At 49.8% G+C, this 13,479-nt stretch overlaps 1 protein-coding gene across 1 annotated transcript in view; it reads right to left on the bottom strand.

The window, feature by feature from the left end:
- Positions 1–9,131: 9,131 nt before the first annotated feature.
- LOC121865227 (citron rho-interacting kinase-like) overlaps positions 9,132–13,479 on the bottom strand; it is a 31,939-nt gene continuing 27,591 nt past the window's right edge. The window contains exons 38-40 of the mRNA XM_042364582.1: positions 12,863–13,027; positions 12,014–12,155; positions 9,132–11,045 (exon numbers count right to left, since the gene is read on the bottom strand). Of these exons, the coding sequence (XP_042220516.1) occupies positions 10,910–11,045; positions 12,014–12,155; positions 12,863–13,027 (443 nt within the window). The 3' untranslated portion in view covers positions 9,132–10,909. The remainder of the gene's footprint in view (positions 11,046–12,013; positions 12,156–12,862; positions 13,028–13,479) is intronic.

Raw genomic sequence — 13,479 nt, forward strand, 5'->3', positions numbered from 1 at the left:
AAAGGGTCCCTACCAGGAGTGGTTGCACTCCCATAGGTCCTTCTAGGGGTGGTGGCACCCCTGGGGCTGCTCTCGAGGTCGGTGGCAGACCCAGGGGTTATCCTAGGGCCTGTGGCACTGGCAGGGCCCCTACCAAGGGATATGGCAAACTTAGGGGACCTGCCAGAGTAGTACCAGGGTGCGATGGCACCCTCAGGAGCCCTGCCAGGGGGGGGGGTGGCACCCCCAGGGGTCCAGTCAGAGGGTGGGTGACACCCCCTGGTGCCAAGCCAGAGGAGGGCACCCCCAGGGGTCCTGTCAGGGGGTGGTACCACCAGCCGCCCTCCCAGGGTTAGTGGCACACTCAGGAGCCATACCAGGGGCGATGGGTCCCCCTGGGGTCCTGGCAGGGACGGCAGGACTCCAAGGAGACCTCCCAGAGGCCCTGCCAGGGGCAGTGGCGCACTCCCAGGGTCGGTGGCACCCGCAGAGGCCCTCTTAGAGGCGCCCCCTCCTTGGAGCCCTATAGCTTACTTGGTCATGGTGACGTATACATTACATAAGTCCAGCAATCCCTTACTTAACTGTGATTGGTGGACTAAAACTTAAATCCACCAAATGACAGCCAATAGGAGAACAGAGCAGTCAGTCAGCACAACACCCCAACTTATGTTTTCCTGTTGGTATTTATTCTCCTTTACATTGCTCATGATGTGAAACTACTGGAAATGCGATGGGCGGTGTATTTATTTGAAGTCATATCTCCCATTGTTCTAAATAGTGAAAAAAACAACTGCCCCCAGGAGCCCTCCTAGGATCTGTGGTACGCTCAGGAGCTCCATGAAACTTACTAGGGGCGGTGGCACCAAAAGGAGCCCTACCAGGGGCGGTTGCACCCCCAGGGGCCTTTCTAGGGGTGGTGGCACCCCTGGGATCGCTCTCAAAGTCGGTGGTACACCCACGGGCTATCTTAGGGTCTGTGGCACCCACAGGGGCCTCCAGGGGCCCTACCAGGGGAATTGGCAACCACAGGGAACCTGCCAGAGGGGTAGCAAGGGCGATGGCACCCCCAGGAGCCCTGCCACGGGGGGGTTGGCACCCCCAGGGGTCCAGTCAGAGTATGGGTGGCACCCCCTGGTGCCAAGCCAGAGGAGGGCACACCCAGGGGCCTGTCAGGGGGTGGTACCACCAGCCGCCCTCCCAGGGTTAGTGGCACACTCAAGCCATACCAGGGGCGATGGGTCCCCCTGGGGTCCTGGCAGGGGCGGCAGGACTCCAAGGAGACCTCCCAGAGGCCCTGCCAGGGGCAGTGGCTCACTCCCAGGGTCGGTGGCACCCGCAGAGGCCCTCTTAAGAACGCCCCATCGTTGGAGCCCTATACCTTACTTGGTCGTGGTGTCTTATACATTGTATACGTCCAACAATCCCTTACTGAACTGTGATTGGTGGACTAAAACTTAAATCCACCAAATTACAGCCAATAGGAGAAGAGAGCAGTCAGTCAGCACAACACCCCAACTTATGTTTTCCTGTTGAATAATTATTCTCCTTTACATTGTTCATGATGTGAAAATACTAGAAATGCGATGGGAGGTGTATTAATTTGAAGTCATATCTCCCATTGTTCTAAATAGTGGAAAAAACAATTGCCCCCAGGAGCACCCTCCTAGGATCTATGGTACGCTCAGGAGCCTCATGAGAATAGCCCCTGGGTGTACCACCGACCTTGAGAGCGATCCCAGGGGTGCCACCATCTCTAGAAGGGCCCCTGGGGGTGCAACCGCCCCTGGTAGGGCTCCTTTTGGTGCCACCGCCCCTTGTAGGTTTCATGGGGCTCCTGAGCGTACCACAGATCCTAAGAGGGCTCCTGGGGGCAGTTGTTTTTTTCACTATTTAGAACAATGGGAGATATATGACTTCAAATAAATACACCGCCCATCGCATTTCTAGTATTTTCACATCATGAACAATGTAAAGGAGAATAATTATTCAACAGGAAAACATAAGTTGGGGTGTTGTGCTGACTGACTGCTCTGTTCTCCTATTGGCTGAAATTTGGTGGATTTAAGTTTTAGTCCACCAATCACAGTTAAGTAAGGGATTGCTGGACGTATGCAATGTATAAGACACCACGACCAAGTAAACTATGGGGCTCCAAGGATGGGGCGCCTTTAAGAGGGCCCCTGCGGGTGCCACCGACCCTGGGAGTGCGCCACTGCCCCTGGCAGGGCCTCAGGGAGGTCCCTTTGGAGTGCTGCCGTCCCTGGCAGGACCCCAGGGGGTATCACTGCCCCCGGTATGGCTCCTGAGTGTGTCACTAACCCTGAGAAGACAGCTGGTGGTACTACCCCCATGGCAGGACCCCTGGGGGTGCCCTCCTATGGCGTGGCCCCTCGAGGTGCCACCCACCCTCTGGCTTGTCCTCTGTGGGTGCCACCCCCCATGGTAGGGCCCCTGGGGATGCCATCGCCCCTGGTACTACTCTGGCAGGTCCCCTAAGTTTGCCATATCCCCTGGTAGGCCCCCTGCGGGTGCCACAGACCCTAGGATAGCCCCTGGGTGTACCACCGACCATGAGAGCGATCCCAGGGGTGCCACCACCCCTAGAAGGGCCTGGGGATGCAACCTCCTGGCAGGGGTCCTTGTGGTGCCACCGCTCCTGAAATGCAGGTCTCCTTGGAGCCTCCTGACCTTGCAGATCCTAGGGAGGGGCTCCTGGGGGCATTTGTTTTTCCCAAGTGCCAATGGGAAATGTGACTTTAAATAAATACATATCGCATTTCTAGTATTTTCATATCTGAACAATGTAAAGGTATAATTATTCAACAGAAAACATAAGTTGAGTGTTATGTTGTGCTCTCTTCATCTGTATTTGGTGGTGGATTTAAGTTTTAGTCTTAGTCACAGTTAAATGAGGACGCTGGGCGTATGCAGTATGGAGCCTGACCAAGTAGCTATGGAGACTTCAAGGGCCAGAGCCTGCAGGTCTCCTCGACCTCAGGAAGTGCGCCTAGTGCCTCTGGGAAGTCTCTGCTTGGAGTCCTGCTGCCTGCAGGACCCCAGGCGGACCATCGCCTCTGGTACATGGCTTCTGGTGTGCCTCCTAACCTGGGAGGCGTCTGGTGGTGCCTCCTGGCAGGACTGGGGTGCCTCTGGCAGCACCGGTGCACCCACCCTCCTGGCCTGGACTCCTGAGGTGCCACCCCCTGCAGGCTGTGGGTGCCATCGCCCCTGCTACCCATGGGCCACTCTGTGGTTGCCAATTCTAGTGCAGGGCCCCTGGAGGCCCTGTGGTGCCACAGACCTAGGATAACCTGGGTGTACTCACACCAGAGAGCGATCCCAGGGGTGCCACCACCCCTAGAAGGGCCCCTGGGGGTGCAACCGCCCCTGGTAGGGCTCCTTTTGGTGCCACCACCCCTAGTAGGTCTCATGGGGCTCCTGAGCGTACCACAAATCCTAGGAGGGCTCCTGGGGCAGTTGTTTTTTCCACTATTTAGAACAATGGGAGATGTGACTTCAAATAAATACACCGCCCATTGCATTTCTAGTATTTTCACATCATGAACAATGTAAAGGAGAATAATTATTCAACAGGAAAACATAAGTTGGGGTGTTGTGCTGACTGACTGCTCTGTTCTCCTATTGGCTGAAATTTGGTAGATTTATGTTTTAGTCCACCAATCACAGTTAAGTAAGGGATTGCTGGACGTATGCAATGTATAAGACACCACGACCAAGTAAGCTATGGGGCTCCAAGGAAGGGGCGCTTCTAAGAGGGCCCCTGGGGGTGCCAGCGACACTGGGAGTGCGCCACTGCCCCTGGGAGGGCCTCAGGGAGATCCCTTTGGAGTGCTGCTTCCCCTGGCAGGACCCCAGGGGGTGCCACTGCCCCCGGTATGGCTCCTGAGTGTGTCACTAACCCTGAGAGGACAGCTGGTGGTACTACCCCCATGGCAGGACCCCTGGGGGTGCCCTCCTATGGCGTGGCCCCTGGAGGTGCCACCCACCCTCTGGCTTGTCCTCTGTGGGTGCCACCCCCCATGGTAGGGCCCCTGGGGATGCCATCGCCCCTGGTACTACTCTGGCAGGTCCCCTAAGTTTGCCATATCCCCTGGTAGGCCCCCTGCGGGTGCCACAGACCCTAGGATAGCCCCTGGGTGTACCACCGACCATGAGAGCGATCCCAGGGGTGCCACCACCCCTAGAAGGGCCCCTGGGGATGCAACCTCCCCTGGTAGGGGTCCTTGTGGTGCCACCGCTCCTAGTAGGTCTCATGGAGCTCCTGAGCGTACCACAGATCCTAGGAGGGCTCCTGGGGGCATTTGTTTTTTCCACTATTTAGAACAATGGGAGATGTGACTTTAAATAAATACACCGCCCATCGCATTTCTAGTATTTTCACATCATGAACAATGTAAAGGAGCATAATTATTCAACAGGAAAACATAAGTTGGGGTGTTGTGCTGACTGACTGCTCTCTTCTCCTATTGGCTGAAATTTGGTGGATTTAAGTTTTAGTCCACCAATCACAGTTAAGTAAGGGATTGCTGGACGTATGCAATGTATAAGACACCACGACCAAGTAAGCTATGGGGCTCCAAGGATGGGGCGCCTTTAAGAGGGCCCCTGCGGGTGCCACCGACCCTGGGAGTGCGCCACTGCCCCTGACAGTGCCTCTGGGAGGTCTCCTTGGAGTCCTGCCGCCCCTGCCAGGACCCCAGGCGGACCCATCGCCCCTGGTATAGCTTCTGAGTGTGCCACTAACCCTGGGAGGGCGGCTGGTGGTACCACTCCCCTGGCAGGACCCCTGGGGGTGCCCTCTGGCTTGGCACCAGGGGGTGCCACCCACCGTCTGACTGGACTCCTGGGGGTGCCACCCCCCATGGCAGGGCTCCTGTGGGTGCCATCGCCCCTGCTACCCCCCTGGCAGGTCCTCTGTGGTTGCCAATTCCCCTGGTAGGGCCCCTGGAGGCCCCTGTGGGTGCCACAGACCCTAGGATAACCCCTGGGTGTACCACCGACCTTGAGAGCGATCCCAGGGGTGCCACCACCCCTAGAAGGGCCCCTGGGGGTGCAACCGCCCCTGGTAGGGCTCCTTTTGGTGCCACCACCCCTAGTAGGTCTCATGGGGCTCCTGAGCGTACCACAGATCCTAGGAGGGCTCCTGGGGGCATTTGTTTTTTCCACTATTTAGAACAATGGGAGATGTGACTTTAAATAAATACACCGCCCATCGCATTTCTAGTATTTTCACATCATGAACAATGTAAAGGAGAATAATTATTCAACAGGAAAACATAAATTGGGGTGTTGTGCTGACTGACTGCTCTGTTCTCCTATTGGCTGAAATTTGGTGGATTTATGTTTTAGTCCACCAATCACAGTTAAGTAAGGGATTGCTGGACGTATGCAATGTATAAGACACCACGACCAAGTAAGCTATGGGGCTCCAAGGAAGGGGCGCTTCTAAGAGGGCTCCTGTTGGTGCCAGCGACACTGGGAGTGCGCCACTGCCCCTGGCAGGGCCTCAGGGAAGTCCCTTGGAGTGCTGCCGCCCTTGGCAGTACCCCAGGGGGTGCCACTGCCCCCGGTATGGCTCCTGAGTGTCACTAACCCTGAGAGGGCAGCTGGTGGTACTACCCCCATGGCAGGACCCCTGGGGGTGCCCTCCTATGGCATGGCCCCTGGGGGTGCCACACACCCTCCGGCTTGTCCTCTGGGGGGTGCCACCACCCCTGGTAGGGCCCCTGGGGGTGCCATCGCCCCTGGTAGGTCCCCTTAGTTTGCCATTTTCCCCTGGTAGGGCCCCTGCGGGTGCCACATGCCCAAGAATAACCCCTGGGTCTGCCACTGACCTCGAGAGCAATCCCAGGGGTGCCACCGTCCCTAGAATGGCCTATGGGTGTGGAACCGCCCCTGGTAGGGCCCCTTTTGGTGCCACCGCCCCTAGTAGGGCTCATGAGGCTTCTGAGCATACCACAGATCCTAGGAGAGCTCCTGGGGGCATTTTTTTTCGCTATTTAGAACAATGGGAGATATGACTTCAAATAAATACACCGCCCATTGCATTTCTAGTATTTTCACATCATGAACAATGTAAAGGAGAATAAATATCCAACAGGAAAACATAAGTTGGGGTGTTGTGCTGACTGACTGCTCTGTTTTCCTATTGGCTGTATTGGTGGATTTACGTTTCAATCCACCAATCACAGTTAAGTAAGGGATTGCTGGACGTATGTAATACATACGTCACCACGACCAAGAAAGCTATAGGACTCAAAGGAGGGGGCGCCTCAAAGAGGGCCCCTGGGGGTGGCACCGACACTGGGAGTGCGCCACTGCCCCTGGCAGGGCCTCAGGGAGGTCCCTTTGGAGTGCTGCCGCCCCTGGCAGGACCCCAAGGGGTGCTACCGCCCCTGGCAGGGCCTCTGGGAGGTCCCCTTGGAGTGGTGCCGCCCCTAGCAGGACCCCAGGGGGTGCCACCGCCCCCAGCATGGCTCCTGAGTGTCACTAACCCTGGGAGGGCAGATGGTGGTACTACCCCTGGGGGTGCCCTCCTATGGCTTGGCCCCTGGGGGTGCCACCCCCCCTGGTAGGGCCCCTGGCGCTACGATAACCCCTGGGTCTGCCACCGATCTTGAGAGCAACCCCATGGGTGCCACCGCCCCTGGAAGGGCCCCTTTTGGTGCCACCGCCCCTGGAAGGGCCCCTTTTGGTGCCACCGCCCCTGGAAGGGCCCCTTTTGGTGCCACCGCCCCTGGAAGGGCCCCTTTTGGTGCCACCGCCCCTGGAAGGGCCCCTTTTGGTGCCACCGCCCCTGGAAGGGCCCCTTTTGGTGCCACCGCCCTGGAAGGGGCCCCTTTTAGTGCCACCGCCCCTGGAAGGCCCTTTTGAAGTGCCACCGCCCCTGGAAGGGCCCCTTTGGTGCCACGCCCTGCAGTGCCACCGCCCTGGAAGGGCCTTTGGTGCCTGCCCTGGAAGGGCCCTTGCGGTGCCACCGCCCTGGAGGGCCTTGCAGTGCCACCGCCCCTGGAAGGGCCTTTTGGTGCCACCGCCCTGGAAGGGCCTTTGGTGCCACCGCCCCTGGAATTGGGTGCCCTGCGCCCCTGGAAAGGGCTTTTTTGGTGCCACCGCCCTGGAAGGGCCCTTTTGGTGCCACCGCCCCTGGAAGGGCCTTTTGTGCCACCGCCCTGGACCACAGTGCCACCGCCCTGGAAGGCCCTTTTGGTGCCACCGCCCTGGAAGGGCACAGCAGTGCCACCGCCCCTGGAAGGGCCCCTTTTGGTGCCACCGCCCCTGGAAGGGCCCCTTTTGGTGCCACCGCCCCTGGAAGGGCCCCTTTTGGTGCCACCGCTACTAGTAGGTCTCATGGGGCTCCTGAGCGTACCGCAGATCCTAGGAGGGCTCCTGGGGGCAGTTGTTTTTTTCACTATTTAGAACAATGGGAGATATATGACTTCAAATAAATATACCACCGCCCATCGCATTTCCAGTATTTTCACATCATGAACAATGTAAAGGAGAATAATTATTTAACAGGAAAACATAAGTTGGGGTGTTGTGCTGACTGACTGCTCTATTCTCCTATTGGCTGTAATTTGGTGGATTTACATTTTAATCCACCAATCACAGTTAAGTAAGGGATTGATAGATGTATGCAATATGTACGACACCACGATCAAGCCGCTGGGGGCGCTACCGTCCCTGGGAGGGTCCCTGGGTTTCACTGCTGCAATTGTGATGGCCTCTGGAAGCGCCGTCGCTCCTGGGATGTACCCTGGATTCTCCGCCATCCCTGGGATGGTCCTTGGAGGCGTGACCTCCCCTGGCAGCTTCCTTGGGGTCGCCACTGCCCTTGTCAGGACCCCTGTGGACTCCACCACCCTTGGGATGGGCCCTGGGGATGCTGATAACCCAGGGAGGGTGTCTGAAGGCGCCACTGACCCTGGGAGGACCCTTGAGGATGTTGTTGCTCATGTGAGGGTCCCTAGGGTCGCCTCCACATTTGGGAGCGCCTCTGCAAGGGCCCGTTATGGAGCTACTGCCCTTGGGTGGGCCTTTGGGACACTTTGGCTCCTGGCAGGGCTTCTGGGAATGCCGCTGCCCCTGGAAGGGCCCCTACTGTGAGTAATTAGCATTGAAAAATGTCAGTAAAATCTTTCAAGGGATATTTTGGCCACGAATTACTCTGCAATCTAACCGTGGACCCCATATTCATAATCAGCAAGCTCTGGAGTACCCATACTGTGATTTTCAGCAAAATCTAATTTTTGGCCCAAAACCACCAAAAATGTAAGTCTTACACTAGTGGTGTCAAACTCAAAACCTTTCGAGGGCTAATTCTTATTTTAATTACCCTCTTCAGGGCCAACACAAGTGCTATATCATATATTTGCAGGATTGAAGTTTACAGCTTCACAGATTACCTTACCCAGCTTATGAGGAATACCTCATTTGGGTTTGTCTGATCTTAAGTATGTAAAATTCATTTTACAAAATAAACATGATTCTATCTACTTCTTTCATAATTTCATGGGATGATAAATTTTACCGTCATCCCGCGGGCCACATTTGGCCCGTGGGCCATGAGTTTGACACCCCTGGTGTAAGGCTTACATTTTTGACAGTTTTGTCCCAAAATTAGATTTTGTTGAAAATCACATTATACGTACTCCTGAGCATGCTGATATCATATATATGGTCCACTATTCGATTATGGGATAATTAGGAGTGGCAGCAGGGTTCCCAGGCGCCCCTAGGGGCCCTCACAGGGGCAGCAGCATCCCTAGGGGGCCCTCTCAGGGGTGGTAATGCTCCCAGGAGCCATGCCAGGGGCCTTGCAGGAGCAATGGCACTCCCAGGGGCTGCGGTACCCTCAAATGCCCTTCCAAGGGCGGTGGCGAACCCAGGGGGGCCCTGTCATGGGTGGCGGCGCCCCAAGGCCTGTACAGACGTTTACAGCCCCGTGATGGCCCAGCTTCGAGTTTACTTGCCTCACTTCCACTCACAACAGGTGCTGGGTCATCCACATACAACACACTTTGTGATAGAGGAAACCTTGTTGAAACTTGCTGTGGTGGTAACTCGATTTCATGCGTGGTGGTGCTTGTAACCCTGACCATATTGTTGTGAACATAAAACAAAACATAGCATTATAAACATTTTATGATACTGTACATTAGAACATATTATTATTATACAGTCATTTCCTTATTACTATACTTTATGGCACATAAGATGCAACCCCATTTCAGCAAGGAATACTGTACTATATTTTTGAAAAAACTTGTGTATTTCCCTGCTGTAGTCATAGTTCTCTTTCATTAATATATACACTACAGTACCAGTAAATGTGAGGAATATATAAAAGTAAAACGAAAAATACTGTACTGTAGTTTTGAAATTTTGCTACTGGACAATGAAATTTGTCAATTGTTTCGTTACATATGGGAGACAGTTCAGAATAGCGGAGATCTCTCACCCCCTCCCCCTCCTCGACACAGAAAGTTTATTTCCTTTTATGTTCTTGATGTGCATGTAATAGTAATAATAAAATAAAAGTATCTACCCAAAATTAGGAGTTGAATAACAGCTATAATATAACTTACAGTTTGGCCTGAGTGGTATGGGGTGTGACTATAGTGATGAGTCGTGTTATTATTACAAATAAAAAATTAATATAAAATACGGATAAAAAAAGGAATATTATCATCACATATAAAGCTACTGCCTACATGGTAAGTCAAAAGGCTGAAGCACTCTCTCAACACCACCTTTCCCAGCACTCATAAGCCATACTACCTACCTTGCTTATGTTATTTAACAATTGTGTTACTTCAAACCATTTGTATACAATATACATCAAAATGATGCAGCTAAAACCATTAAATAAAAGTCAAATGGAAGTTTTACACAATCATCATTTGCATCACTCCCTGCTTTGCCATAGCAATGCAGACCAGCAGGGACAATACCTCTGCCAACTCCCTAGCAACCCCCCACACTGCACCTTCCTCCTGCTCACCCACTGAGCCAGCTAACTCACATGTTAAGATATTAATATTCCTTTTACATGTTTGACCTTTGACAATTATTTCTGCTATGGACTTTTTTTGCACAATATGTATACAGGATGTTGTGTGCATGTAAATTGAGTTAAATACAAGTTGAGAAACAACCACAACACCTCACAGCTTGGCCTGGTGCTTGCAGTGACTAGTCTAACTTGTCTACAATGTTGCCAGTAATGTTAACAGATGCAAATGTGATAAGAAAGTTATCTATAAATCTTTGTTTGTAACAAGTATTTGTAGATTTAAAGATAAATGTTGCAGGTATGACATTAACAGACAGTAATGCATATCTCTGAAGAATTAGGTGCCTGCCATACGGATGCCAACCTTCTTAGGTTATCATCAGTCCAGTACAGTAGTTAAAAATCCAGCTTTTATATTTACAATTATTCACTTTTTTTAGTTACTGTAATTAATAATTATGTGTTTAAGTAAGCAATAACATATTTTTAATTCTGGATTTGGGCTAGGTAGAATTTGGCCTAATGTAGACAGCAACTGGGGGATTCATTAGCCTACGGGAGACAGCAACTGGGGGATTCATTAGCCTATGGGAGACAGCAACTGGGGAAATCATTAGCCTATGGGTGACAGCATCTGGGGGAATCATTAGCCTGCGGGAGACAGCTACTTTACACATAGGATGCAGGGTGACTTTTTTGCAATTTTTCAGACAAAAAAAGTGACTTATACTGTATGCCATAAAATATGATATATACTACTTTGGAAATTAACAGTGAAAAGAAAGATTCAAAACAGTTACATATGATTTTTCCTGATTATAGATTATAGCATGGTTAAAAAATTAACAGTGAAAAAAAGAAATAAAACATCAAGAGCTGTTTAAAAGTGATTCAGGTTCCAGACTTTGAGCGTTTACAAGGAACTTGTGTCTGACTGAACTGAACACGTTTGTTGTAGCGGGTCAACTCGTTTTCTGAACTTGATCCACTAGTAATGCTGTTCATGGACAGATTGTCTGTGTCATTCCTGAAAAAAGAAAAAAAAGAAAAAAGTTATAGTAATTTCCCCTTAAGCTGAACAAGAATTTGATTTAATGAATATAGTATTTTAAGGGATGAAAACTCAATGAATGAACTCCTATTCAATTCACTGACCAAATTACACATAAACCAGTTCATAGTGTCATTTGTGAAATGGGGCTGGTCATGGTTTGTCATTGGCTGGGCAGCCAGCCAAGCTAGTGCACTCAATCTCATTTTCTATACTGGCCATCCAGTGAGCCTAGATAACAGAGGTTTTTGTTTATCAACATGTTCAAACAACAATGCTAGGACAACACAAGCAGCATTCATTTTCGGTTCTGGTAAGCAATATTGAATGACGTTAGATTAGGTTTTAGGGCCAAAATTCATTGGGCTGGAATGCTCCAGTACTAAGTTTATACCATAGGGTTTTTGGTTACAAAATTTTGGGCTAGAAAGCAACACATTGGCAATTAACATGGAAACATGGGTTGCACTCACCAAACAATTCCAGTAGATTCCCAGTTATCTGGCACCTACTTGAATTGACCTACGGGGATTGAGAGGTGCCAGATAAAGTTTTTCTGGTTAGTTAAAACTCACCCTTAAGATCCTCTAATAAATCTTTCAATGCAAAGTGCTACAGGCTGGCCTCTTAGATTTGTCTCGGAAAGACAGACTTCTTTAACACTTATTCCACTTCTATATAAGCGATGTTGCTTAGAAATAAATAAAATATAATATAAAACTATAAAGAAGAAAATGAAGAACAACATGGATGTGTACATGTGTGGAGGCAGTGAGCAATAACTGCGTGGCTGTGTTCCCTCCTGATGTGACGTCATTGGCATACACACAGTTTGTTTGTTATAAGATCTACAAAATTCTAATAACACTCTCCATGAAGTGCACTACCTAATTGATCAATGAGATGCGACTTGATTCGTTACATTTACACTTGCTCAAACAAACCTTTTAACAGAAAAGGAGGGTAGAGTGCCCCATGTTGAGTTCAGGTCCATGTCTTCTGGGAAATTTGCAGAGATCTGAACAACCTCCAGCTTTTCAGAACCTCTTGAGGCAACAAGAATACTGTCTGGAGTTAAAGCTGGACCTGTTGGTGTAGATTCAAAATATATTTAGGATGCACTTAAATATAATGGAATGGGAAATAGAACAAGCTTCATCACAAATTACTGCTGGAAAAGGCTATAACTCCAAATTGTCTGGGATATTGGCATGTCTAACACTCCGATACAAAAACCATATTACTGAATACCTTCACAGCAAAACTGAAGTCATTCATGAGTCACTAAAAGGGTCTTGAAATCTACTCTATTATGTCAGCCTGGGCTGTGATTATCTTGCTGCTGTTTGCAGCCCCCATAAAAGTGCAACCATTATATCATGTTTAATTTGGTACTTAAAAAAAAAATACTAAACTTAGCTTAGCTCTTCTTAAAATAACCAGTTAGTTCTTCCATATTATATTTGTTTTTCATGATTGGGGATAATAAACAGTATAATTGCTGACTTGCCTCCAGTGGAAGTAATAGCATGGCAGGAGGTTCAATTTACTTTTCACTGGAAAGTCATTATTTACTAAATCCATTATTAGAAGCAATACCATAGACCAAGTTATAGGCTTATTCTTTCTGGCCTGCAACACAATGTCAAATTAGCTTACTGTATTCCCAATACCTGTCTTTAATTGTGTTCTTTACCCTTCATAATTTTCCAAAACTGATTCCAAAATAATGAATGACTTACTACAGTATTTGAAATATAAAATATGTCTCTCATTTGATTTTAATTTCTTACCCAAGTAAGAAGGTCTTGCCATATTTTTAGAAGATATTCTGACAGGTGGACTTGAATCACTGTCTGAATCAGCCTCAGCCGAAACTTTGGTGAAGCAATCAGGACGTATTTCAATCACTTCCACAGCATTCTGATGTATGATATACAAGCATGGGTTCCTGAAAACTGAGGAGAAAAAGAACTTTCAGATACTAGAGAATTTCCCCTTGTGTGTTCTACTTGATTATGTATGGAGAATTTAGTTGATGTTGATCACCAAATTCATTCAACTTGAAGAGCACTCCACAAATACAATGACCACCAAGACAAGATACTGTTCTACATTCAATGGTGACCCAGAAGAAAAAGATAATTTATGGCCTAACTCCCCAAGAACCCTGGTGTAAGTAGGTCCCATCCACACTTTTAAACAAAAGGGTCATAACTTCCCAAAATAAGAAAGGAAAATACAGATTAACAACTCAACTGGGAGGCCAACATAAAGCACAATATTGTCCATCAATATTTTAACACAACCTCAGTTTGTTCTCAAGATATCATGTTAACAATTCAGACACAATATTTTCAGGTTCTTTCCCACTAAAAGGTAGAGGACAATAAAAATTACGAGACTGGTC

This window comes from Homarus americanus, unplaced genomic scaffold (genome assembly GCF_018991925.1).
Source record: "Homarus americanus isolate GMGI-L3 unplaced genomic scaffold, GMGI_Hamer_2.0 scaffold18547, whole genome shotgun sequence".
NCBI lineage: Eukaryota > Metazoa > Arthropoda > Malacostraca > Decapoda > Nephropidae > Homarus > Homarus americanus.